At 51.3% G+C, this 27,224-nt stretch overlaps 2 protein-coding genes across 9 annotated transcripts in view; one reads left to right on the plus strand and one right to left on the minus strand.

The window, feature by feature from the left end:
- The window catches only part of GON4L (gon-4 like), a 68,590-nt gene extending 59,715 nt beyond the window's left edge, over positions 1-8,875 (minus strand). For 6 of the 7 annotated variants that reach the window (XR_003523176.1, XR_003523177.1, XM_027612507.2 and 3 more), the window contains exons 1-2: positions 6,082-6,125; positions 3,175-3,705 (exon numbers count right to left, since the gene is read on the minus strand). Coding sequence is in view for 5 of the 7 variants with exons in the window: in XM_027612507.2 (XP_027468308.1) it covers positions 3,175-3,679 (505 nt within the window). In the remaining 2 variants the exon portion in view is untranslated. Of the gene's footprint in view, positions 1-3,174; positions 3,706-6,081; positions 6,126-8,723 lie in introns of those variants that run through there. The other variant, XM_027612504.2, reaches the window with a different exon arrangement.
- On the plus strand, positions 7,735-27,082 carry SYT11 (synaptotagmin 11). 2 transcript variants are annotated; one of them, XM_027612516.2, is made up of 4 exons: positions 7,735-8,031; positions 14,010-14,836; positions 23,335-23,455; positions 23,978-27,082. In XM_027612516.2, the coding sequence occupies exons 1-4, from the start codon at positions 7,998-8,000 to the stop codon at positions 24,286-24,288; spliced, it is 1,293 nt and encodes a 430-aa protein (XP_027468317.1). In that variant the 5' UTR covers positions 7,735-7,997; the 3' UTR covers positions 24,289-27,082. The 2 variants fall into 2 exon arrangements, with proteins under 2 accessions (XP_027468317.1, XP_027468316.1); XM_027612515.2 differs by having other exon boundaries at positions 7,738-8,031; positions 23,335-23,458.
- Positions 27,083-27,224: the final 142 nt, after the last annotated feature.

Consider the following 27,224-nt stretch of genomic DNA (forward strand, 5'->3'; position numbering starts at 1 on the left):
GACTAGGGATAACTGAAGCCACGGATAAGGGAACACTACCCCACTTCAAAATAACCCAGAGTTTTTTGGTTTTGTTTTTTTCTACAAAATTGTAATACTAGGGCGCCTGGGTGGCTCAGATAGTTGGGCGTCTGCCTTCGGCTCAGGTCGTGATCCCAGGGTCCTGGGATCGAGTCCCGCATCAGGCTCCCTGCTCCTTGGGAGCCTGCTTCTCCCTCTGCCTCTCTCTCTCTCTCTCTCTCTCTCTCTGTCTCTCATGAATAAATAAATAAAATCTTTAAAAAAAATTGTAATACTACACGTTACTTAAAAGAAAGCAAAACTACAGGGGCGCCTGGATGGCTCACTTGCTAAGCGTCTGCCTTTGGCTCAGGTCATGATCCCAGAGCCCTGGGATCGAGCCCCGCATCAGGCTCCCCACTCAGCGGAGAGCCTGCTTCTCTCTCTGCTGCTCTCCCTGCTTGTACACTCTCTCTGTCTCTGACAAATAAAAAAATAATAAAATATTTAAAAAACAACAACAACAAAACAAATACACACTAATTTTTTTTTTTTTTTTTTTTTTTTTTAAGATTTTAAGTAGTCTCTACACCCAACAAGGGACTCAAACTTACAACCTGGAGATCAAGAGTTGCACACTCCAATGAATGAGCTGGCCAGGCGCCCCTACACTACATTTTAATGGTAATTACTGTGCATAGTAAGATTTATTTTCTTCCTTAAATTTTTCATTATTCAAAATGCATATATATGGGGCACCTGGGTGGCTCTGTTAAGCGTCTGCCTTCGGCTCAGGTCATGATCCTGGGGTCCTGGGATCGAGTCCCACACTGGGCTCCCTGCTCGGCGGGAGGCCTGCTTCTCCCTCTCCAACTCCCCCTGCTTGTGTTCCCTCCCTCCCGGTGTCTCTCTCTGTCAAATAAATAAATAAAATCTTTTTTAAAAAATGCATATATACGAATTTTCAATCTTCTTCCTTTCTGTTTTGTACGTTACATTTCTAGCCCAGAAAAAAAAAAAAAAAAGGTACTGGGGGGAGAAAAGGATTCTGGATAGACACTCATAAGGGCCTTCTTTTACTGGTATTACAGCTCATTAAAGGTGCAAGGGGAAAAAATAAATAAATAAATAAATAAAAATAAAAGTGAAAGGTGGTAGGATCCACTTTCAGTTATCCAGCTGAAAGAAGGGGAGTGGTATTACAGATCATCCTAAAGAACAAATGTTGATTTTATTCACCTACACTTGGACATCTGTAAACTAACCACAGAAAACATCTCTAGATTCCACTCCTCAACAGCTGAGTGACTTTGAACCCCTCATGAATTACCCGTTCCTTCCCTACTAGCACTGGAATCCTGTATCGTCTCCAGGTTCCCCCACCTTCATGTCACAGACACAGCCGAGCTTGAAGAAGACATGTCGGGGATCCCACCGCCTCTCTGGCCGTCTCCATCCTCCTGCTGCAAAACAGCCGGTGCTGCTGTCATTCTCCCTCCTGAGTTCCATCTGATCTCCTCGTCCCAGAAACTCTCCGGCGCCCCCTCTCAACCACCTCCAAGCTGCAAGCACAGCCTTCTGTCGGGCCCCATCATCCTTCTCTCTCCTTTGTCACTAACTTTTAAATCATGTGCCTTGGGGCGCCTGGGTGGCTCAGTCATTAAGCATCTGCCTTCGGCTCAGGTCATGATCCCAGGGTCCTGGGATCGAGCCCCGCATCAGGCTCCCTGCTCAGCGGGAAGCCTGCTTCTCCCTCTGCCACAACCCCTGCCTATGTTCCCTCTCTTGCTGTGTCTTTCTCTGTCAAATAAATAAAAATTTTTTTTTAAAGATTTTATTTATTTATTTGAGAGAGAGAGTGAGAGCCAGAGAGCACAAGAGGGAAGAGGGTCAGAGGGAGAAGCAGACTCCCTGCTGAGTAGGGAGCCCGATGCGGGACTCGATCCCGGGACTCCAGGATCACGACCTGAGCTGAAGGCAGTCGCCCAACCAACTGAGCCACCCAGGCGCCCATAAATAAAATCTTTTTAAACACACAAACAAATAAATAAATGATGTGCCTTGTTCTCAGAGCTCTCCTCCTCCCTGACTTCTCCTATCATTTCTCCAGTGTTCCCTTCTCTGTCATCTTCCCCAGCCTAAGCTGGTCCCCTCCCTCCACATTCCTCTCCATGAAGAAACACAGCGAACACTCTGAAGGTTTCTAATTCTACCTCTTCCCCAACTTCAATCTCAGAGTTCTATTTTATCTTGATGGCCCCCATATCACACCTCACACTCCTCATACCTAAAGCCCAACTCCTTTCCAATCCCCCCAACACCTGCGCCACCATCCCCAGGAGAGATCTCTTAAATGGTACGAGGCTCCGAGCAAGATTAGTTCTTCCTCCGTAATGTCTCCGAGACACACCCCTTCCTCTCTCCCCACTGCCAATATCCCAGTCCAAGCCTTTGTAAGGTCTCAGGGAGAGAAGGGCAAGGCTGTGTCCTCTGCTTGCCTCCGGCTGCTCCAAATGAATTGTGTGCTTATCTTGTCTTCTCAACCAGACTACAAGCTTTCTGAGGCGAGAACTGTGCCTTCTGCTTCTTTTATTTATTAACTAGCTATCACCTACAGGAAAAGTTCAAACGCCTGAGCATGAAAAACAAAGCCCTTCACAATCTAAACATAATCAACCGCTCTGAAGACATCTCTCACTTCTTCCAACCAACCATGTCACCATCCCCTTCGGCCTCTGCCTTGGCGCCTACTGCTCTTGGGCCTACGAGACCCCAAGCCACCAACTGTCAAACTCTTATCCCTCAAGTCCTAAGGGTTATGTCATCTCCGCAGAGCCCCATCCACTGTCCCTTTACACTGCTGCCCCTCCTCCACAAGCCCCACTTCATGTCCACGTCCACCCACCAAATCACAAAAGGCCACACAGAGCTCACCACTCCAGACATGAGGGGGTAAGAGAAAGAGAAGGCTACAGAAGAGGATCTCGGGACGGCAGGGACAAGAAAGTCTCCGCCATTCATAAACCTGACTGCTGACCCTTACGAGCGGTGTGGTTCCGAGTCCACCGCGAATCGGTGCCCCGTCACAAACGCTGCTTCATAAATGAACTGCAGAGAGCACGGTGGCAAACTGGTGCATCGAGGCCAACATGGCCTAACGACCGTTCATCTTACCTCCTTCTTCCTTGACTTCTTCACTAGGCTCTCCTGGAAAAGGCTCCTTTGTAATAGGATGATCACCTCTGTCTTCTTGGGGAACAAGCCCAGGCCTGAGTGTCATCTTCTTTCCTCTCCTTGAGCCAGCGGCCTGCACTTTTCCTTTACCAATGTGTACATTAAGGGGCTGCGAAGACTCCAAGGAAGGTAGGGTGGTTCCCTGAGAGACGGCCACATCAACAGCTTCTAAAACTGGTGCATTTGTGTCCTGGGTGAGCGCCCTAGAGCTCAAAGACGGATCCTCCACACCAGGCTGACTTCCAGCATCCTGCACGGACTCTATTTGGAGGCCAGCTGCTCTGCCGTGACTCGGACTCCCAGAGAGTGACGCTGACCCCAAGTCTTCCACCTGGTCAGACGACGACTCAACAGCCAACTCCAGGTCTAGGCCCCCTTCCTCCGGATCGCCCTGGGGCTGTGGGGACTCTGTCACCATAGCCCTTCTCTTCTTACAGGGCAACATTGTCCAAGCCCCACTGCTCTTCCATCCTGGAAGGAGAAAAGCAAGTTCTCATCACCCTCACGTAATTAATGATAAGAGCATTTCTTCAAGTATCTTTCCGCTCATTCATGTTCAGTCACGGACACAGTACTTTACACCAAATACACAACGTCCCGACAGGCGGGAGATGAGCGCCTGTGGTCAGAGGGCGGTGCTCAAACCCTAACTTCAGCATACTAGTACGCTGTCTTGGCTGAGTGATTTAACCTCTCTGATCTTGAGTTTCCTCCACTTTCAAGGATAGCAACTGGGCTTACCTCATAGAGTTATTGTAAAAATTAAACAGCAAGTGATCAGTAGATGTTAGTTACCATTACTACCATCAGGGAGGTAGAAAAGCATGATGCTGAGAGCAAACTGTGGAGTCAAACTCCATTTGTTTCCCAAATCACCTTCTCTCCAGCTTTGTGACCCTGCATAAGTTACTTAAACTGAACCTCAGTTTCCTCAGCTATAAAATGAAATGCGGACACCTGGGTGGCTCAGTCGGTTAAGCATCTGCCTTCGGCTCTCAGGTCATGATCCCAGGGTTCTGGGATCGAGCCCTGACTCCAGCTCCCGGCTCAGCGGGGAGCCTGCTTCTCCCTCTGCTGCTCCCTCTGCTTGTGTTCTCTGACCCTCCCTCTCTCTCTCAAATAAATAAATAAATCTTTTTTAAAAAAAGATCAACCATTTTATTTATTTATTTGTTTGTTTGCCAGAGAGAGAGACAGCGCACAAGCAGGGGGGAGCGGCAGGCAGAGGGAGAAGCAGGCTCCCTGCCAAGCAAGGAGCCCGATGCGGAACTCGATCCCAAGACCCCAAGATCATGACCTGAGCTGACGGCAGACACTTAACTGATTGAGCCACCCAGGCATCCCAATAAACAAAATCTTTTTTAAAAATGTTTTTAAAAATGAAATAAAAATAGCATCTATGTCATTAGACAGCAATTTATTAGATCAATGTTTGCTATTGCTGTTTTCATGAACAGGTAGTTCCATTAATAGAAACAATCCAAAAACAAAGTGTGGTTGTTTAAAAAGGTTAAGCTATATTAACAGAAATTTTGTGTTGAAAACAGGAGTTCTATTCTCTATGCTATGCTACTTCTTGACTCTTGGCTTCTATCCCGGTTTTTCACAATTTAAGGGCAACACTAACTTAAGCTGGAAGGTATCTTTTACGTTCTTATAGCACCTGTTTGCAAAGCTCTTTTACAGTATTTATCACTTTTGTCACTCTCTTGTCTGTCTCCTTCCCATCTCCTTCCCCCAAAACTACATGCTTTCTGAGGAAAAGGACTCTTCCAACTGGTACTGGTACCCCCAGTACTTGGCAGGATCTGCCTATGGTATACTCAATGAATGTTTCCTGAAGAAACGAACACATGAAAGAGGGCATGAACTTCCCATTTGGTGCTTATTCTATGCAGCATTTGGACCATGAGTTAAGCACTGGATGGAAGCTGATCGCATCTTTCTACCCAGAAAAACTTTTATAAAATAGGTTCAAGAATAAAGTTAAGTTGCCTTGTACAACACTGAGTTCTTCCTCACTGACAATGCCCACCTACCAGGGTACTACACGAAAGCCTGGACTAGAGGACTAAGAAAGTTCTCTCTCAGAGTCTGAACAATAAGGTTATTTTAAAACTCCCCAATTCAGGGGCGCCTGACTGGCTCAGTCAGAAGAGCGCAGGTACAACTCTTGCTCTCAGGGTTGTGAGTTCGAGCCCCACGCTGGGGACAGAGATTACTTAGAATAAAAAGATAATTCTTAAAAATAAAATAAACCTCCCCTAATTCAGTCTCTCCAGGGAGCAGGAGAACCCCACCCCTGGCTCCAAACCAGTTTGTTTCACAAACACACACACCTATCAGGGGAAATCAGGTATCCTAATTCTGGCTTCTAATGCACACTGATTGGTTATTAAAGCTCAATAAACACGTGAAGGTTCTGCTGACCCCGGTGAGGGACGGTGGAGAGTAGGGAAGAGGCGGGGCGGGAGCAGCCTGCACGGGTCCTACACTTCGGAGATGAATGACAAGTTGAGAAAAGAGAAAGAAGGACGGGAGGCAGGCAGCTACCATTCAGAGGCAGCAGCGTGCAGAGATGGGCCCCAGGCACTTCAAAACGCAGCAGCTCTCTTAAGGCCCCGGCTCCGGGAACTGGAGTCACACCAGCGGGGGGAATGAATGCGACCCCGGGCAGCGCCAGCGCGGGCCCCTCCCGGGCACAGATTCCAAAGGGGGGTCCTCGCTGCGCTCCCCACCTCGGCGCCGAGCGGCGGCCCAGCTCCCCACGCCCAGCCCGGCACCGTCACGCACCCCGCGGACCCGACCCCTCTTTCCGCCCCACCGCACGCGCCCCGCCGCCCTCACCAGCCGGCCAGATCCCGCGGAAACCCAGCTTCGCTACCGCCGGAAGTCGGCCAACGGCGACGGCGGACGTGCGCGCCCCCGAGCCGCCAATGAGCATGCGCCAGCCTCCGGGCGCCATGCTAGCTTGGGGCGGACGGAAGCCGCCGCGCCAGCTGTCGGCCCAAGAATTTAAGGGCGATCCCTGGCTTTTTCTGTCGGTGGAGCTGCCCTACTCTAAACAAAGCTGGGGGTTGCGATGCAGTGGTGTAGTCTGACAACCAGTCCTTCCCGCCGCGAGATACCTGGAATACGGGACCGAGGAAATGGCGAATTCGTAAGATTGCAGAAAGAGGACTCCCTGGTTTGTACAAATAGTTCAGTTTCCCGAATAAAACGAAGGCAGTCTGGGACTCAACCCATAGTGATTACTCCTGTCTGTATAATACTCTTCATTCCACCAAATGCTTTCACTTACGTTATCATAGGTGATCTCATCTTCACAATAAACCCCGTGGGACGATGGCTATTATACCTTCCAATTTACACAGAACAAATTTCGGGCTCAGCTGGGAGGGTGATTTCACAAACACACACAGCTATCAGGGGAAATCAGGTATCCTAAACCTGGCTTCTAAGGCACACTGACCCAGTGCTCGGGAGGGTGCCGGGGGCAGAGTGGATGTTCAATACATGGATTTTGAGTGAATAAATGATTTCTAGAACCATGTTCTTTCCACTTTTCTAGAAGGACAGAATGTCGAAGCTGGGGAAAAAAACACATTCAGCTATGTTAAACATTCAGAGTTTACAGGTGAACCACCCACAAATATTTATGCATTTAAATAATTTGACCTGATCCTGTCTGTAAACAAGATGAAAGCATCCACAGTCAAAAAGAAGGGTGAAATTGCAGTAATCATGGAGGTTCCTGCCAGGATTCTACAACCTGAATCACCCTACCTCTCCCAAATGCCAAGGAAGTCTCTAGAAGCTTGGAGTTTCGTCCGTGTCCTGTTCTTCAACCTACAGAATGCACAGATCTGTTGGTTTGCTCGCTCGCTCTGCCCTTCTCTCTCCCATCGTGTGTGTGTGTTGAAAGTTTTGGAAGGGAAATACCCAACACAGGTGAACTTTGACACACCTCACTAGTCTTTTTCTTTTTTTTTAACAGCTTTAATGTACGCACCACAAAACCCATCCGTAGATGGATTGTAGCATTTTACTTCTATAATTATTCCCAGTAAATTCCCAGAGTTGTGCAACCATCACCTGGTTTAGTCTTTAATCAGACCTTCTGAAGTTTACGAAGTTTCTGTAATGACCCTTAGTGGTCTCAGAAATGCGTAACAATAATGGTAAATGATAGTGAAATGCAGGCGGTATAGAATTTTCTTTTTCCACAATCCTGGGCTCCCTGTCACCCAGAACATTCTGCCGCTGTATTTAGCCCGGGGAACGGAATCACAGGATCTACAGGACCTCATAGAAAAAAGTACCTACACCTCTTGGGCCGCGCGGCTGCCGCCTTACGGACCCTCAGCCCGCCAGTGGGCGGGGTCTCAATTCTCAAGCAAGCTCTGCGACCGCAGGGGTCCTCTCGCCGAGAGCTTCCGGAAAGGGGCGGGGCCTGGCCTCCGGAACTTTTCGGACGGAGGCGGAGTCTTCTGCCGAGGGCCGTTCGGAAGAAGGCGGGGCCTACCTCGCATCAGGACCAGTCTGGCTGCACCTGCATCCTTCGCTCAGAGCATCCCTGGAGCATCTTAGGAGGCGGCCGCAGCTGGCAACCAGGGGCCCGACCGTCGCAGGAGGCGTCCGCCAGACACCTTCCCCCTCCCCTGAGCTAGCGCTCTACAGCGGCGGCCTCGGTGCTGACCGGGCGCCCCCAGACTTGTCCCACCCTCGAAAAAGCGTTTATAGCAATAGCCTCTGGTTACGACATGGCTGAGATCACCAATATCCGACCTAGCTTTGGTAAGTAGAGTCGGGAAAACTAAGCCTGGGGCTGTGGGCACCGCCGCAAAGTCAGAGGGGCCCAGTGCTGGGAGGGAGCGAAGCCCACATCAGGGCCTTCCAGCGCCGGCCCCGCTAGGATGGGGCCTGCCACGGCGGCGGGCGGCGCCTGAACTTGAGCTGCGGGCTGCAGGGGCCGGCCCGGCCGGGGGTTCGCCGGGGGTCGTGAGTCCCGACGGACGCGCCAACCTGTGTGGGGCCGCGTCAGCGCTCTGCGGGGTGGGAGTGGGGGGGCAGGAGGCGGGCCCCCCCCCGGGCCGCGCAGGGCGGTGCCCCCTGCTCCCCCTCCCACTCCTCGGGCTGCGGGGGAGGGCGGCGGTGGGGGATGGGCGACAAGATGGCAGCTGGGGGACTGGGGGTCCCGGGGCTGGGGGACGGACGCGGAGCACCCGGGGCTGCGGGGGCGAGGGCGCGGGGAGCCCTGCCCGGCCGGCGGTGGGGCGCGGGGCGCGGGGCCGGCGGCCGCGGAGGGCCCCCAAGTGCGGTTCTGCACCGTAATGGTGGGTCCGTCCGATGCTACCAAATGGCGCTTGGCGCTGCCGAGCCGGGGATGACGTGATGTCTATTCTGGGCCTCCTGGCAGCGCCCAGGCCCCTCTTCCCCGGCCTTTGTTCCCTGTTTCCCTGGCTGGCCTTTTCGAAAGGGGGACTCACCGCGCTGGTGCTGGCGGGGGCGCGGGCCCGGCCGGGGGGAGGGGCAGAGAGGCCGGGCCCGGGGGAGGCCGCTTTGTGTACCCGGCAAGGCATTACGTCATCGCGGAGCGGCTGGTCCCGGACCGGGCCTCCAGGCTCCGAGCTTGGCTGCACTCCCAGGGGCGGAGAGTGGAGTGGAAAATAGGGAGGAAGACGGGAAAGAAAAGCTGGATAAGCAAGTTTTTTCCTTTTTGGGGCTTCCTCCCAAATGTGCTAGGGTTGCAAACTTCCTGGGCTTTGCTTTCCTGGTTGCAAAATAAAGGAGTTGCCCTGCTCCTCCCTCACTTCCACCCCAGCTTGGATGAGAGTTGCTGTCAGCCGAGGGTTCCTTCATATCCCCTAAGAGAGTCTATCTTTCAGACAATCCAGGAGGGTTGAGCATCCAGACAACAATTTTTAGGGTGGGGCCACAATCCAACTAGGAAATGGCTTTTCTCATCCCCCAGTAAGAGGTTCATGGAAATGAGCTCTCCCACTTCAATATCAGGAAGAAGACTTCAGATCAGGAGAGGTATCCAGAGAGCAAATCACACCCATTAGCTGCTGGTTCCGACTGATTCCCCAAGGCTTGCTGTATTTCTTTCTTCCACTCCACCTTCTGCATCTCTATCTCTGAGTCCTAAATTTACAAAACAGTTGTCCCTTTTGTAGTCACATGAGCACTCCATGATTTTTTTTCCCTGCTCTTTCTCTTTTGTCTTATGCCTTCTTTCCAACATATTTTTTTCTCTAATTGGAGTTCCAGATTCCTTGGAAAGTTAGAGCATGTGGAGCATAATATAGTGGTTTCCTTTAGAAGGAATATTAGTGGGAGAGAGAAAAGAAATTATTTCAACATTTTACATACTCCATTTTATTTAATCCTTACAGCATCCTCCGGTGTAGGCATTATTATATATATTTGCCAGATGAGGAAACTGAGGTTCAGTGAGACAAAATAACTTGGGTCAAGTCAAACAAACAGCAAAGGTAATGCTGGGACTTAAACCAATGTCCCGCTGATGCCAAAGTCCATTGTCATTTCACTGTATCACCCTGGCCCACTTGACAGGGAAAAGCTGTTTTAGTAAAGGGAGTGTCAACAGCAGGTCTGGTCCAAGGCTGAGAGGCGGAGCACGGCCCAGAGACGTCTTACGGTCTTTGGACGTATACAGGGGTCCTACATAGAGAGCTGCCACTTCCGACGCTCTCACATCCCATAGAGTACTTCATTTCAAATGCCTTAGCCCTTGGGAGGTGCACCCAGCCAACACTCAATTAGCCGTGACCTTGGAGGACAAAAGGAGCAAGCAGCACAGTCACTTGCAATTTATCAGTACTTTAAAACCCTTACTTCAGCCATTGGTTCCAACTTCCTTTTCCCACCAAGCTTTTGATGAAAGCAAGACAGAGGGTTCCTAGTTTCGCATCTCTGATTTTCTAGTTCACTGCCTTGGGTGTGGAGGAGAGAGGCAGGGGTTAACAGATACTAAACCGAAGAAAGAGAGGGAGAGAAGTGGGAAAGCAGGTGGAGGAGAGTGCCTGGAATAGTCCACAGATGGCCTCACAGGTTTGTCTTCTTTTCCTTCCCTGTCCTGAAACAAGGGAATCCCTCCTCTTCTCTCCCCAGCCCGCCTCCATTTTCTAACAGCAAATATGGAGGCATCAGTGGGTACTCTCAAGACCACAGAGTAAATCTGTGGTGGAGCCCAAAGGATCACTCAGATGTCTCCCAGCCTGGACCTTTATATCTCTCTTTTAAATCATTCTCAAAAATGTACCTATCTGGTTGGTTTCCTGCTTTCCTCGTCTTATAGAGGTAAGCTCTTCACTGTCATTAATCAGTAGCAAGCAGTTTTCAAGAAAGTCCCTGATTGGTGAACGGAGAGACACTTTCTCAGATTGTGCCCATTTTCATTGACCATGGAATCCAATCAGTTTTTCAGCTGTTTACTGAGCTCCCTTTAGATGCAAAGACTCAAGGACTGAGATATGGACAGGATGTTATTTCTGCCAGCTTTCAAGGAGCTTCCTACCAAGGCTGCTCCCATTTTGTGAAGCCTGTTCCTAACAACTCTTATTCCACTTAATATCTGAGAAACACTATTATTATTTAGTATGGCCGTGGACGTGGTCACCTTCACTTATTTTGTTAAGGGCTTTACTCCTGTATTATTAAAGGATGTAACCCCTTCTTTTCTTGCCTGACCCCAACCTTCATAGAATCATGGAATGTTGGGGAAAGAACTTCAGAGACATTTAGTCCAATCCCTACTGAAGAAATCTCTTTTAGAATAGGCCTCACCAAGGGAGATCCAACCTCGGAAATTTTCCAGTTGGAGAGTCATTGCCTCATGAAGCAATCTGAGCCATTGCGAGGCAGTTCTAATAACAATTTGACTCTTTTCACTGAGTCAGAGTCTGTCTTCTTGTAGCCTCCTGCCCTCCAACATACAATCCAACCAGACCTCTTCCATCCAAAGGCCTTCAGTAACTGAAGAAAGTTATTATTCCCAGACCCCTCAGCTCCAATTCTTTCAACTTTTCCTCATTTGGTATGGTTTCCTGGTCTTTTATGACCCTGATTATCCATCATGTAGAGACACTCTGGTGTCAGGCAGACCAGGGTTTGGATTCCATCACTGCCATTTGCAACTACGTGGCCTAAGGCAGATTTGAGTACCCAGGATCCTCAGTTATAAAGTGGGGATATCAGTGGTACCTAGTCAGCGAGTTCTTTGGTTGAGAGGGAGCGCTGGCGCAGGGTCTGGCAGGGACACAATAAACGTGCACAAGAAAAGAGCCGTTGTTATTCTTGTCCGTGCTAGGCGGAATAGCATATATGTCATGACCAGCACAGATTAAATCATACTACCCCCACCCCCCATCATCTGGACATATTCACAGTATTCATAGTATGGGTTGGCATCAGACTTGTGGTCACCTGAACAACTACTTTTTTTTTTTTGAGAGAGAGAGAGCGCGCGCACACATGCACATGGTGGGGAGGGGCAGAGGGAGAGAGAGAATCTTAGGCAGGTTCCATGCCTAGCACCGAGCCTGATGCGGGGCTCAATCGCACAACCCTGAGATCAGGACCTGAGCCAAAATAAAGAGTCATGCGCTTAACCAACTGAGCCACCTGGGCGCCCCACAACTAGACTGCTTTTGCTCAGACTTGTCAAGTAAGGTCTCCTGTTGTGTATTGATAGGTTTTGAAGACCAATATAGAATTTTACCTTTATCTTTGATATATGTAATCATATTGACTCACTTTTCCAATGTGCGGGGGCTGTTTTGAATTCACTGATTCATTTATTCTCTGAATACTTTACTAGGTGCCACGTGATTCTAGGACGTGGGGATATAGCAGTGAACAAAACAGTCAGGGGCGCCTGGGTGGCTCAGTTGTTAAGCGTCTGCCTTCGGCTCAGGTCATGGTCGCAGGGTCCTGGGATCAAGCCCCACATCAGGCTCCCTGCTCCGCAGGGAGACTGCTTCTCCCTCTCCCGCTCCCCTTGCTTGTGCTCCCTCTCTCACTGTGTCTCTCTCTGTCAAACAAATAAAAAAACAAAAAACAAAAAAACAGACAGTCACTATTCTTACCAATCTTCTCTAGTAAGGGAGGACAGACAAAATATGTCAGGTGTAATAAGTGCTATGAAGAAAAATAAAGCAGAATGACAGGGATAATATCTCACTGGGGGCAGCCAGGAGATGCTTTTCTGGTGAGGTAAGGTTTGAGCAGAGGCCTGTAGTGAGTGAGGCAGTGAGCCGGGCAGATACCTGGTAGAAGGATGTTTCGAGAAGATTCTGGAATGTGTTACAGTCATGTTCATTTCCTTAGTTCTCCCTGCCCTACCCAAGTCTTCCCCTAAAAAGTAATATGGAAAAATAGAGGTCTTTTATGGAGACTTTTGAGGCCTAAACCCAGTTTGGCTTCAGTGGAAAAGAAACGCCAAACTCTTTAAGGGGTCCCACTTGTATGGGAAAGGACACAAGTAAAGGAAGGAAACAATGTTTCTGTGTAGTCATTTGTTCATTCAGCAAATATGTACCAAGTACCAGCTCTGCATTTTTATTTTTTTATTTTTTTTAAGATTTTATTTATTTGAGAGAGAGAGAATGACAGATAGAGAGCACAAAGGGAAAGAGGGTCAGAGGGAGAAGCAGACTCCCCGCTGAGCAGGGAGCCTGATGTGGGACTCGATCCCGGGACTCCAGGATCATGACCTGAGCCGAAGGCAGTCGCTTAACCGACTGAGCCACCCAGGCAGCCCCAGCTCTGCATTTTTAGTGCTGGTGAGACAGAAATGAACAAAATAGAAAAAATCCCAGTCCTGGTGAGACTTATTCTCTAGTGAAGATAGATTTCTTGCAGTAAAACCATGTACGTGTGTGTGTGTCGATGTATATTATGTGTGTGCTCACGGGCGTGTGTGTTGCCGCGTATGAGAAAGGTAAGACACAAGGAGAAAGTTGTGCAGGGCTAGGATTCGTGGGTCTCAGCCGGAAGAAGGTTGAACTTTTATGTGCGGCGGTCAGGGAAGGCGATATTTGAGCAAAGGCCTGACGTTTTCCATGGTCCTTATTTCTTCCTATTTAAAATACAAGTATTTGAAAAAAAATAAGTAAAATAAAATAAAACAAGTATTTGGAGCTGGGAGCTGAAATTTGGAACATAGTTTTAGAGTACTCAGATCCAGCTTTCTTTTTAACCACCTACCCACTTTTACCACCCTTGAACACCCTACCCGGACCACCCAGAGTCAGCCCTACATCCTTCCACCCCGATGGCCATTCCGTCAACACGAGCCCACGGCAAACCCTGTACGAGATGCCGTGGAATATTCTCCTGAAGCCAGACCCGGCCGGCCCCGTGCCCTTGTGTGTTGTGTAACGGTTGAGGTAAAAGGTAACTTTATAACACAAGGCAGCTTTATGTGGAACACGAATCAGTAAGAGTGAACCAAGTCCTTAAGTGCTAAGAGAAGGCCAAGAAAAGAAGAAGGAGTCGGGTGGGGCTCTTTAGGGAAGGCTTCCTGGGGAAGAGAAGGATTTCATGCAGGTTTGGTGGAAAGGAACAGCCATGGATTGGTTGGACAGAATGGCTTGGGGCATCTCCCAGAGACGGGAGGCTCCCAGGCCTCGATGAGAGCGTGTTGCTGTGCAGGCTCGGCTGCAGGTACCTTGGCTCTGCAGAGGGGTTGGTCTGGGCAGGGGGTTGAGGTCCACCTGCCTTGACACCCCTCTGGTCTCCACCTTCAGATGTGTCCCCAGTGGTGGCTGGCCTCGTCGGGGCATCTGTGCTGGTAGTGTGCGTCTCGGTGACCGTCTTTGTGTGGACATGCTGCCATCAGCGCGCAGAGAAGAAGCACAAGACCCCACCATATAAGTTCATCCATATGCTCAAAGGCATCAGCATATACCCAGAGACCCTCAGCAACAAGAAGAAAATCATCAAAGTGCGGAGAGACAGAGATGGCCCTGGGAGGGAAGGGGGGCGCGGGAATGTGCTGGTGGATGCGGCAGAGGCTGGCCTGCTGGGCCCCGACAAAGGGCCCAAGGGACCCAGCTCCGGCTCCTGTATAGACCAGTTACCCATCAAGGTGGACTATGGGGAAGAACTGAGGAGCCCCGTTGCGAGCCTGACCCCCGGGGAGAGCAAAACCACGTCTCCGTCATCTCCAGAGGAGGATGTCATGCTAGGAACCCTCACCTTCTCTGTGGACTATAACTTCCCGAAAAAAGCCCTAGTGGTGACGATCCAGGAGGCCCACGGGCTGCCGGTGATGGACGAGCAGACCCAGGGTTCTGACCCCTACATCAAAATGACCATCCTTCCCGACAAGCGGCATCGGGTGAAGACCAGAGTGCTGCGGAAGACGCTGGACCCCGTGTTTGACGAGACCTTCACCTTCTACGGCATCCCGTACAGCCAGCTACAGGACCTGGTGCTGCACTTCCTTGTCCTCAGCTTTGACCGCTTCTCCCGGGACGACGTCATCGGGGAGGTCATGGTGCCACTGGCCGGCGTGGATCCCAGCACGGGCAAGGCGCAGCTGACCAGGGACATCACCAAAAGGAACATCCAGGTGAGGAGCAAGAGTGTGTCGGGGAGGGCCGGGACGTTGGGGGAGATGCGATCTCAGGGAACAAATGGAAGGGCAGGGGGTGTATGGACAGCCGGGAGGGGCTGTAGGAGTCAAGAATCAGCAGGAACCAAAGTAAGATGGAGGGCGTCCTCCAAAAGGAACTTCGTGAGGAGAGAGGGACGGGTAGGTAGCTGCTGACATTTCACGTCACGGGTGGCATCCTGACACTAAGTCCAGCTTACTTGGAGCAGGCTCGTCCCCACCAGTCTAGACCCTCATCCTATCAAGGACGTGGGGCTGGTTTCTTCTCCAAAGTCCTGTGTGATCTTCCACCAGTGAACCATGACGGGGCTTCAGTAATTCTGCCCTCAGCTTCCCTGTCCAGCCCCCACCAGGTCAGGTTAGTGTCCAGCCCCAGGTCAGGTTAGTGAGCTGCTTCACCTCCGAGCCTCCCTCCAGGCCGAGCCCCTGCTGCAGACCCTCCTCCTCTGAGCCCTGGGAATGAGAGCCCACCCTCCTGCCTTCTCCCCACTGGGCCGGCGTTGGCTCTTGAGTTGTAATTTCAGGGGAGTCAGAAACATGCCCCCATGCCCCCTGGTTCACGCGTTTCTTGCACACCTTGGGGGGCAGTGTGGTTGTCCACTGAGCACTCTGTCCACACGGGCTGACATCACGCCCCAGCTCACCGCTTCCCAGCCCCGGGGCAAAGCTAGATCACTGCACCCTCCTAGGCTTCTGTTTCCCCATCTGTAAAATGGAGCTGATAACACCATCCTCCTCAGAGGGCTTGAGGATTTGAGGAGATAATGTGTCTGGCACACTGTTCCCTGGGGGAGAGAGACCATCTTGGCAACTGCCCCATAGTGAGTAGGTGCCTTGAAAGAGGTCGTTGGCATTTTAAATTTAGACTTTCATTCCTGTTTCAAGGTACAACGTAAGTAGCTAATAACAAGGGCTTTGAAGTCGAAGCTGAGTTTGAATCCAAATCTCGCCCGCTCACTTAGCTCGGCTTAGCAACTCTGATCTCAGGTTCCCACAGGCATGAAGCAAGAGGATGCATTTGCACAGCCCCTCGCGCTCAGTGACCCTCCAAGAAATCAGACCCACTACCGTTACTGTTGCCACCGTTTCTACTATTAGTGAGGCTTGGTCCCCGGAGATGTATGTGGTTCGCAGACATTTCTGTTCTGTTTTGACAAAGTAAAGGAAGGCAAGGGAGCCTGAGTCAGTGCAGAAGGAGGTGGGAGGTTCAGAAAGGATGTCAGAGCCACTGAAAACAACCGTACATCTTGCAGAAAGATCCACAGCTTAGAGGCCATGCTTATCTCCTGATGCCCACCTACAGGCCCACACTGGACTCACTGGGGAGGCAGGGGGCTCGGGACTGGACAAGAGAGGCTTCCGGGCCCAGTAGGGGCTGCGTGTGCAGTGAGCTCCAGGCATGAAGTGTACCCTCTACCAGGGGGCAGTGCCCCTCGAAGCATGTCCCAGGCACCTGTCCCCCTGCCGCTGGCCCAGCCATGCCCTTGCCCAGAGAACCGCTCGGCCTTGCAGCGGCTGGGAAGCCCAGGCGTTTTCAGAGTATTAGGGGGGTTTGATCAGGGCATAAACGCAGGTCCAAGGGCAAGACACAAGGAGACGTCCTAGAGTCCACCACAGCAAGGGCTCTTGTACCCTCTGGGGTTGGAGTCAGAAGCACCGATAGACACTGGGGCAGTGACCTGCTTTCCTCCCGTTCCCTCCCCTCCCCCTTGCCTGCCATCTCTTTTCCTCAGGGTTCTGCCAGGCCCTCGGGGCTCGGGCTCGCTGACACCCCTTTCCTGCAGCCCCAGTGCCCCGCTGCCTGCCTTCCTCCAGCTGCCCAAGCCGTCCTTCCCTGTAGCCCCAGCCTTGGTAGGACCATCGGCTGGCTGGACGCCCCCAGACAGCTCATGCTCTCATAGCCCAAGGCCGAGGGCAGCCAATGGCTCTGTGCCAAGCTGCAGCTGGGAAGAGACTGGCCAGGAAAGGGACTGGTTTGGGCTGGGAACAAAACAGCCTCAAATCCAGGACACTGGCCAGGGAGCACAGACAATGGCGTTTGCTAAACTGCCAGGGGCTCTTGGCAAGAGCCAAGTCTCTTTCCACTTTATTAACTCCCTTCAGGAGGGACAAGCCAGGGCTAAGATCCTGAGCAACACATCCCCTGGGAGAGGCCCAGACAGGACACACACAGGCTGTGCACCCCTGCCCCAGAACCTTCCAGCCTCCTGGACATCCTGAGCGTGTTTCCCGAGCCGGCGCCTGTGGGCAGGGCCGTGTTCCATCCTGAGCCATGGCTGTCACTGTGCCGGCCTGGTCCCTAGTCCCCAAGCCTCCCTGCAGTGCAGCCTCCACCTGTCTCCCAATCCTCCCTGCTGTGGCCAACAGTCTGCCCTTTCTGGATCTCCCCTTGGCTCACCGGTTAGAGCTGCTCTGAACCACCCCACACTCTGTGAAGAGGTTTTTCTGGTCTGTGGAAGGCCTCCCCTTAGAATACGGGGCCAAATTTTCTTCTCCCACCTAGGAGCCTGGGTGGGGACTGGTGAGAATTGCACTTCTCCCCCCACAACTGCATTTCCTTAGCAGAAACTGCATTTCCCCTCCCTAGCAGAAAAATTGCCTCTTGTCCTTTCCATTGTCCACTGCAGTCCAGCTGAGGAGCCCAGGACTGGCCATCCTCTCCGACCCTCCGTCTCGCTCCTTTCTCTGGGCCAGCAATCACCGTCTCTCTAGGTCTCATCCAGGCTGGGCCAGGAAGGCTCATGGGATCACCGAGAGCGCTCTCAGCTCTTATGAATATGTAAGACATAGGAAGCATTAAAAATTAACCCTTGTGGGGCGCCTGGGTGGCTCCGTTCTTAAGCGTCTGCCTTCGGCTCAGGTCGTGGTCCCAGGGTCCTGGGATCGAGCCCCGCATCGGGCTCCTGCTCGGCGGGAAGCCTGCTTCTCCCTCTCCCACTCCCCCTGTTCGTGTTCCCTCTCTCGCTGTGTCTCTCTGTCAAATAAATAAATAAAATCTTAAAAAATTAACCCTTGATTATTAATGAAACACCACAGTATACATAATGCCCCAAATCTCTGATCTCTGAGTTAGACTCAAGAATTAGCTTTTTTTTTCTTTAAGATTTTATTTATTTATTTGACAGAGAGACACAGCGAGAGAGGGAACACAAACAGGGGGAGTGGGAGAGGGAGAAGCAGGCTTCCCGCCGAGCAGGAGCCCGATGCGGGGCTCGATCCCAGGACCCTGGGACCACGACCTGAGCCGAAGGCAGACGCTTAAGAACGGAGCCACCCAGGCGCCCTCTAGCTGTGTGTGTGGTGAGCGTGGTGTGTGTGTGTGTGTGTGTGTGTGTGTGTGTGTGTGTGTGTGTGTGTGTGTGTGTGTGTGTGTCTGGCAGCTTTTTTTCTAATATTTTATTCAGGACATTTTTTTTTAAGTGGGCTCTCCACCCAACGTGGAGCTTGAACTCACAACCCTGAGATCAAGAGTCTCCTCTCTTCCAACTGAGCGAGCAAGACGCCCCTCAGATAAAAGTTAACCCGAATTTACATTCCCGTAATAAATCTCCCGCAGGGAGAAGGAGGCGGTCCAGAGAGGGCGAGGGGATAAAGAACAGAAGTAACTGGCAGGGTTGTTGGACTCCCCCAGTCTCTTCAGGTCACTGTTTTCCGAATCACTTCCTGTCTTTCTGGGCCGCATCTGGTGTTGATGGCCTGTGACCATGGTCATGGGAATGACAGGGTTATTAAAATCTCAGGTTTGTAAGGACCCTGAGAGGGCCCGCAGTGGAGCCAAAAGGGACTGAAAAGAAAGAAGCGAGCCAGGAAGAGGGTTGCTGTGCCTTCATATCGGGGAGAAGATGAGGGATGTTTTTGTTTCTCTTGTTTTCCCATATGACTGTGAGTTGTGTGGAGGTGGCCCTTGGGACTTCTGGCCCCATTGAAGGTGTGCTGAGGATGTGCGGGTCCACCTAGTGCAAAGGCCCTGTGGCTGGACGGTCACTCTGGGAGGGGCTCTGCTGATTCCAGGGATCAGAGCCTCACCTGAGCACTTCCTTCATCTGTGTGTCTTCTTCAAGACTCTAGTTCACTGAAGGCGGCCGGAGCCTGCTGTCTGAGAGCAAAGCCTCCCAGCTCTTTCAGGCACGGATAAGACCCTTTCTGCCCCTGTGCTTCTGCCTGCCTCGCCAGGCCGGGGGGCTGGGAAACGGAGCTTGCTCCCAGCCCCTGACAAAGAGCCCTTGAGAAAGAACCATTGACGATGCTACTTGCAGTGAGAATTGGGGGGAAAGAAGGGGGAGGGACGTGAAATCTGGCCTTTGGTGCAGAGTAAGAGCAGGACAGGCGTTCTGCCGTATAAAATGGCCAGAGGTGTGTGTGTGGGGGGGGTGTCAGATGGAGAACAACTGCCTGAGGGGTGATTTTAGGGGAGAAAATTATTAGAAGGGCAACCAGAAGTGGTCCACTTTCCCAAAGCTAGGGAAGGAGCTTGGGGATTTAGATTTTGCAAACATTCCACTCTAATGGGTGATTCACAAAACACAGTTTTAACCAAATAATTAGGAAATCCAAGCTATAATTTTATAGTCAAGGATTTTTTTGTTTTTTACAAATAAAACTCTTTTTTTTTTTAATGATCGGGTTTATTTTATTTACTTATTCATTTTTAAGTAGGCTCCACACCCAGCGTGGGGCTTGAACTCACAACCCACCATCAAGACTTGCATGTTCCACGTGCCTGGGTGGCTCAGTCGGTTAGGCGGCTGCCTTCGGCTCAGGTCATGATCCTGGAGTCTCGGGATCGAGTCCCACATCGGGCTCCCTGCTCAGTGGGGAGTCTGCTTCTCCCTCTGACCCTCTTCCCTCTCGTGCTCTCTCTATCTCTCATTCTCTCTCTCAAATAAATAAATAAAATCTTTAAAAAAAAAAAAAAAAGACTTGCATGTTCCATGACTGAGCCAGCCAGGTGCCCCTCAAAAACTTTGTTTTTCAAATCAAGTTTCTCTTTTCCCCTTCTTCTGTGTATAAAGTTTAAATTGTATTTTCTTTTAAAGATTTTATTAATTTATTTGACAGAGACAGCAAGAGAGGGAACACAAGCAGGGGGAGTGGGAGAGGGAGAAGCAGGCTTCCCGCGGAGCAGGGAGCCCGGTGCGGGGCTGGATCCCAGGACCCTGGGATCGTGACCCCAGCCGAAGGCAGAAGCTTAATGACTGAGCCACCCAGGCACCCCTCAAATTGTATTTAAAGACTGTATGTGCATATTCAAGGGTGGTCCAGGCACAGACCTCAAATCAAGCTCATATTTCCTTATTCGTGGACTCGTAGGGGAGTGCAGCCCAGACCAACCCGAAGTTCTTTCAGGATCCGTGGTGGTGGAAATGCACTCTGTCTGCCCCAGGACACTCGAACTATGGCTCGTGTGGCTGAGGAACTGAAATTGTAATTCTATTTAATTTTAATGAATTAAAACTTAAATGTAAGCGGACACATGGAGCTGGTGGCCCCTGTTTTGGACAGCTCGGTTCTGAATGTTCTTCTGGATGGCATTTAATTCTCTTTTTCATGTGTGATTCCTCTCCTGATGTCATTTGGCTGTAGCTAACAGTAAAAATGAGTTTACGTTCTCTAATTGGGGCGTGACTCATGTCAAAAGGAAGCAGGCCAGAATAACACCAGTTGGCAAGGGTTTTAAACTGGGATTTTAAGCTGGCTGAGGGTCCTTCCCGTGGACGTAATCAAGAGCTGACAACATCTATGTTATGGGTAAGGAAAAAACGTGGGCCTTCAATCTAGCAGAGAAAAGCCATGAAAATCCTTTTTCAAGTCTGTTCTCTTTGGGACTTCAATTTCAAAAGCTAAAGGCTAAGTTTGCATTTTAGCCATCTTATGCCCTAGGAGAGACATTTCCCTACATTCCTGGAATGACATAGAGCCTCAGGAAAGTTTCTGAGCCATGTGAAGTATTAGTACAGTTTCATTCCTTGAGATGAGTTGGGCCTCTAATCCAAGCACAGACGTTGAGGTTTCTTTCCTTGTTTTTCATTGATGAGCTAATTCAGTGATTTTCTGTTGTTGTTCCGGCACAGATTGCGCACCCCCCCAGGTAGGGAGTGCTTGCTGAGAGTAGGCTTCCCCCTTGAACCCCTCTCCCTCCTCCTTTCCCTCCCCCTTTCCAGCCAGCTCTGAGTAGACGCACGATAAGTCATTTTGTGTGTCTGTGGCATATGGAAGGCTGGTGGTGGGTACAGTCTGTTCTTGCTCAATCAAAGAACACTTCCTGGGGTAGGTGCCATTTCTTTGAGGCTTTGTAGAATACAAGGAATAAGAGTTGGTAGAAGGGGGATTTTTGTCCCAAATTTCCATATTTTGTCCAATATTCCTGGAACCCCACCTCTTTTAGTTTTCCTTCTCCCAGCCTCATCCCTAATTTATAAACCAGAAACACAAAATTTTTAAAAATTATTTATTTTTAAAAGATTTTACTGGGCGCCTGGGTGGCTCAGTTGGTTAAGCGACTGCCTTCGGCTCAGGTCATGATCCTGGAGTCCCGGGGTCGGGTCCCGCATCGGACTCCCTGCTCAGCGGGGAGTCTGCTTCTCCCTCTGACCCTCTTCCCTCTCGTGCTCTCTCTCTATCCCATTCTCTCTCTCAAATAAATAAATAAAATCTATAAAAAAAATAAAAAAAATAAAAGATTTTACTTACTTATTTGACAGCGAGAGAGCGAGCACAAGCAGGGGGAGAGGGAGATGGAGAAGCAGGCTCTCTGCCGAGCAGGGAGCCCGATGCGGGGCTTGATCCCAGGACCCCAGGATCATGACCCGAGCCGAAGGCAGACGCTTAATGACTGAGCCACCCAGGCGCCCCAATTTTTTTTAAATTAAAAAAAAATGAGAAAACGAAGCATAAAAAATAAATAAAACAAGAACAATAAGCTAGAAACACAAATTGCCCTCCACTTCGGTGAGCTCTTCCTGAGATGCGTCCTGCCCCACGCTCACCTCCGCAGCCTGATGCACCAGCCTCTGGGCCTGTCTCCCTCCAGTTCATGCTCCAGCTCTCACCAGAACAATACTAGTCTTCGTAAAACAGTAACACAGCAACAACTCTGTCCCTCCGGGGCCGGCAGCCATCCCCCTGCCTGTGAGCTCCGGCTGGCTCTGCTGTTTGGTTAGAAGCCCCCCGCCCCGCCCCCGTTTCCCTCTCTGTCGCCCGCCCCACCTCCCACCAGCATCCCAAGGGCAGCGCCTCCCTTCCCACCATTCTTGGAACACAGTGGACCCAATGCCCTCACAGTCGGCATTCTGCCGCCTGTCCTGACCGGTCCTCCCTCTGTACATCGCCTCACGGACTCCTCCTCACCTTCATAAACTCAGCCCGGAGGTCAGCCGGCAAACCCTCCCCTGGGTACCCCAGCAGCACTCAGACGGGCTCCTTACTACTCTGATGAGGGCAGGCGTGTTTCTGTCTCTTCTGGGCATGGTAAGCTCCTTGAGAGCAAGACCTGGATCCTGGGTGCCTGGCCAGCTTAGTCACTGGAACATGCAACTCTTGATCTCAGGGTTGTGAGTTCAAGCTCTACATTGGGTATAGAGACAACTTAAAATTAAAAACAAACAAACAAACAGAAAACGGGAAAAATGAAAAAGAGAAAGAAAAACAAGAAAGAACCAGGTCCTATCAGCTCTGGACCCCCAGCACCTAGCAATGTATCCAGGTATTGTTTAAAATGTCCTTTGGGGGCCAGTGCATTTTTTCATTTTCCAAGCAGGGCCTAGAATAAAATTCAAAGAGGGGAACCCCAAGCTGTGGGCACCGGGGAGGAAGCCAGCTTGGCTGGAGAAGACACTGGGAGGCAGACAGAGCAGGGGTGCATACTCACCGTGCGGAATGGAGGAAGTTCAGACACCTGCCCAAAGCCAGAGCGTGAGTGAACAGCAAAGTGAAGGCTGAGCCCCAAGTCTCCTGCCTCCCACCATCCAGGCTCTAAAACTGTTATCGCAAGAACCGAATGAGGGAATGGGAGAGAATGCACTTCTCCAGGCACGGGCACAGGTAAACATTTACCCGTTTTAATGTATTTAATCTTCTTGATGATGCTGTGAGGTCAGTGCTGTCTTTATCTGCACCTTCAGACGAGGAGACTGGGGCACAGAGCCGTCAAGTTCTTGTCCAGGTCACACAGGCAGGGGGTGGGCAGCAGGACTTGAATCCAGACCAGTCTGGCCTTAGACTCGCGCTCGTGAATACGAGAGGTGAGGCCACCTCTCCATGCCATCGGTTTCATTTAGTATCAGGACTATAATGAGAATGTGTCCGTTTCCCCTCCCTGTTAAATGTAGTAACACACTGGTGGGATGCACATCTTCCGCGGCCCTCCGCAGGCCCTCCGCCCTGGCCTCTGCACACCCGCTGTCCCTGCCCTGCCCCCACCCCGGCCAGGACTCTCATCTGCTGTTTCCTCTTCACAGAAGTGCATTAGCAGAGGGGAGCTCCAGGTGTCTCTGTCCTACCAGCCCGTGGCACAGAGGCTGACCGTGGTGGTCCTCAAAGCCCGACATCTGCCGAAAATGGACATCACCGGTCTCTCAGGTAGCAGCTATTTACCTCGACCTGCCTCGGGCCCCCTGGCCCCACGCCGCCCCGCCTGCATCCCCGACGCCCTTCGGTCCCCACCTGTTCCTCTGCGCATGTTCCCTCCCCGGTGACTACCTAGGCTCTAGATGTCCCTAGCGCGGGAGGGGCCCCGGGTGAGTGGGTATGGTTCGACGTTTGGTGAGGTGTCCTGAGGGGTGTCCTGACCTCTCCAAAACACAGCAGGCATCTGTGAGTCCCTGCGCCCTGGAAAATGCTTCCCAGTGTCATGGGCTTTCTTCACTCCTTACTTGGGGAAGTGGTTCTGCTATGTCCCGGCTTGGTTCCCTTGGCCCCTCGCCTGGGCAGGCAGACCCACCTAAAGTCACAGTGCATTTGGTGTGCAGTCCCTGGAGACCATGTGTGAGTGGCCACCACAGAGTTGAGCAAACCCCGCCCCCCGCCATGAAGCCACCATTTGAGAGGAGGACCGTGTCATGGGCCTGTCTCCCTTTTCTCTTGTCTCTTTGGTGGCCCCAGATCCTTATGTCAAGGTGAACGTCTACTACGGCAGAAAGCGCATTGCCAAGAAGAAAACCCACGTGAAGAAGTGCACTTTGAACCCAGTCTTCAACGAGTCTTTCGTCTACGACATCCCCCCTGACCTCCTGCCCGACGTCAGCATTGAGTTCCTGGTCATCGACTTCGACCGCACCACCAAGAACGAGGCGGTGGGGAGGCTGATCCTGGGGGCACACAGCGTCACCAGCAGCGGGGCCGAGCACTGGAGGGAGGTCTGCGAGAGCCCCCGCAAGTCTGTGGCCAAGTGGCACAGTCTGAGCGAGTACTAGTCCCCCGGCGGGGACAGAGATGCCAGACAGGAGTGGACTTGGAACCTCATTTTAGTTGTAGAAGATTTCTTACAAAACACACCCCACAAAGAACACCCCACATGACCACAGCTGCAGATCAGTTCTTAGCGATGACGATTTTTCTCCTTTGCAAGGCACTAGAAATCCTTTTTTTTTAACGGGGAAAAAGAGAGGGAAAGGCCTCACAAGTCTATATATAACAATGTAACCTTATACTTGCATGTCTAATACAAACTGAAATTAGCCTAACTGCCAATATCAAGTTACAGATTTTGATCCATGAAAATTGTGTTTTGTGCCGAATTGTATTTGCTGATTACCTGAAATTGGCCTCTTTTTTACTGGGCTTCTCTGGAGAGTGACTCCTGCCCCCCAGCTCAGCAGAAGGATGCTGTTTTGCTCACAGTGCCCTCACCCCCGTCTTGTCTCCTTCCCACCTCGGACAGCTCTGCTCTTTGAGCTCAGGGTGCAGAGGTCTGTCGTGAGCCAAGAAACGGAGTTGGGGTGCATGAGGCAGCTGTGCAGGGGAAAGAGGATTCGGGACGTGGGGTTCTTGCTGCCACACTCCTGCTGGGGGGGCTCAGGGGCAGTCCGGGGTTGACGTGCGATGAAGTACATGAACACAGCAGACTTCGAGGTAGAATCGGGTTTATGAAACTAGGGGTCTTCTCTGGAGAGAGCTTCAAAGCCTTCCAGTCCGGCCAGGGTGGCTCCAGGGAGCTGGGGCATTTGTTGTTCGTGGGTGTGGGCAGAATGGCGCGTCCAGCACCCTCTAGCAGCCCCATGGCTGAAGGACAGCCATCTGTTGGTGTGAAGGATGAAACTGGCCTGTTTTTCCAGAAATGCTGGCCCACGAGAAGCTTTAGAGTTTTCTCAGGTAGCTTAGATGAGATTGGTTTTGCTTCATAAGGAAAAGGGCCTTCAGAAATTATTCTTTATCCTTAAATTTTTCAACTGTGGCTCTTAAAACTAAGGAAATGAGTGAAATGAGTAAATGGGAGTTAATGGGTAGTCGAGGTAACCTGGATTCTCTTCTACCATCCTGTGTCCCTCATAACAGAGTGCTTAGTTCTTGGGTCTCACTGAGCGTCGAGACAAGGTGAAGGGCCGGAGGAGGCACGCAGTGCTGACCCCCTCCTGCTGGCGGGCAGCGCGGTGGCGAGGGAGCTGGTGTCTCGCCGGGATTAGGGCTCCGGGCTCCCGGTCAGCCACAGCTCTGGGTGTCGAGACCTGTCAGAGGGCAGAGCCCGGGCCCCAGGCCATGAGCCTGTCCGGACAGCAGAGCTCAGGTTAGCAGCCACCAGAGCCAAGGCCTCAGAGAGCAGGTCCACCCCTTCCGACCCACTTCTGAGGCTGCTGGGTGTCTGTGGACAGAGCGGCAACGGTGCGTGTGACGTTCTTTTAGCTCTTGTGGATTTAAGACCAGTCTGCTCCCTGAATCTTTTCGTTGTTCTTTTTAAAACCTGGATTCTAAGCAGTGCTGAGCAGTTCTGAGCAGGCACAAAGCCCACTCTGTTCTTGTCCCTGCCCCCCCCCGCCCCCGCCCCCTTCATCTGACTCACTCTCCCATCAGTGTGTCCACACCACCCGTCTCTAGCCTAAACTCCATGGAATGTAAATACTGTATCATACGTAGAAGAAAATAATTTTTGTTTTCTAAAAATGCATTTTAAGATAGTTTAATGTAAATCTGACAGGAGCATTCTGAAGCCCCATTAGGAAAAAAATCTTAAATGCTTCCTCTTCATCGCCTTAATGTCTGAAGATCAGAAATTGCTGAGCAACCCGCTTTTGTTTCCTTCCCAGAAACAATGCAAAGCAACAGCCGTCGAGAGTCTGGTCTTTGCCCTGCTGAGTGTGCCTCAGCAGCTCCTCCCGCCGCAGGTGTGGGAAGGCCGCCCCACCCCACTCCTCCCTTCCCCATCCCTGGTAGCTTTGTTGCTCCCGCTCTTCGGGTCTGTGGAGCAGTGGGTGGGGAGGTGACCTGGCGGGAACCAGCAGACAGCACAGGGCTCTCCACCCTCCTACCTCACGCCTGACCCATCATGCCCTTGGCTTTGCTGTCCCAAAGTCTCTTAGCTGCCTTTGGCTTTCGCACGTGCCCCTCCCAGAGCTAGCCGATCCCGCCGAGGAGCAGCGCCTCCTCCCAAGAGTCAGTTGAAAGATGAGAGTCGCACCCGAGCTTTTGCACAAGGCACTCATGGTCAGGAATGGGTCAGGGAGCGACCGCTTCGGATTTTCCAAGAGTCAGGACTTCTCTGCTGATATCTCGATTCCTTTGGGAAGACAAGAGTTTTTCTTAATAACAAAAGTCCCTTTATGAGTTATTCCTCCTTTCAGGTCTCAGTGGAGCACAGCCAAGATGTACGTGTCCAGGAACATGCTCTAGCTAGGAAAGCAGATAGAACTGGCTTGTGGGACAGGAGCGGCTTGCTCAGGAGAGGGAACGATGCAGGTCTTTTCTTGGAAGGCTTTTCCTGTGGCCGCGACTGCGACACTGCCCGTTGCCCTCACCAGGACCCTTCTCCAATGTGGCCGACTTTCTTTACCTTGTGTCTTCTCTTGTAAAAAAGGAAACTCAAAATAAATGTGTCAAATTAAAAAAAGAAAAAAAAAAAAGAAAAAAAAGAAAAACCCGGAAAAGCAAACATGAATTGTGTGAAACTTCATAATGCTGTAATGCTAAGCTACAATATGTAATGCTATATTGTATGTGGAGTTCGTTAATGCACCACACAAAGTGCAAAATAAAGACTGACTCACATTAAACACACAGGCGCACCAGCATGGTTTTCTTGGGAGCTGGGTGACCGTGAGCAAGGTCAGCACTCAGATCCGGGGCACGCGTCCCCGTGCGATCCCCACATCCCCTCAAAATTCAGATCCCAGGGGCACCTGGCCTGCTTGGTCCGGGG

Source organism: Zalophus californianus, chromosome 10 (assembly GCF_009762305.2).
Source record: "Zalophus californianus isolate mZalCal1 chromosome 10, mZalCal1.pri.v2, whole genome shotgun sequence".
NCBI classification, from domain to species: Eukaryota; Metazoa; Chordata; class Mammalia; order Carnivora; family Otariidae; genus Zalophus; species Zalophus californianus.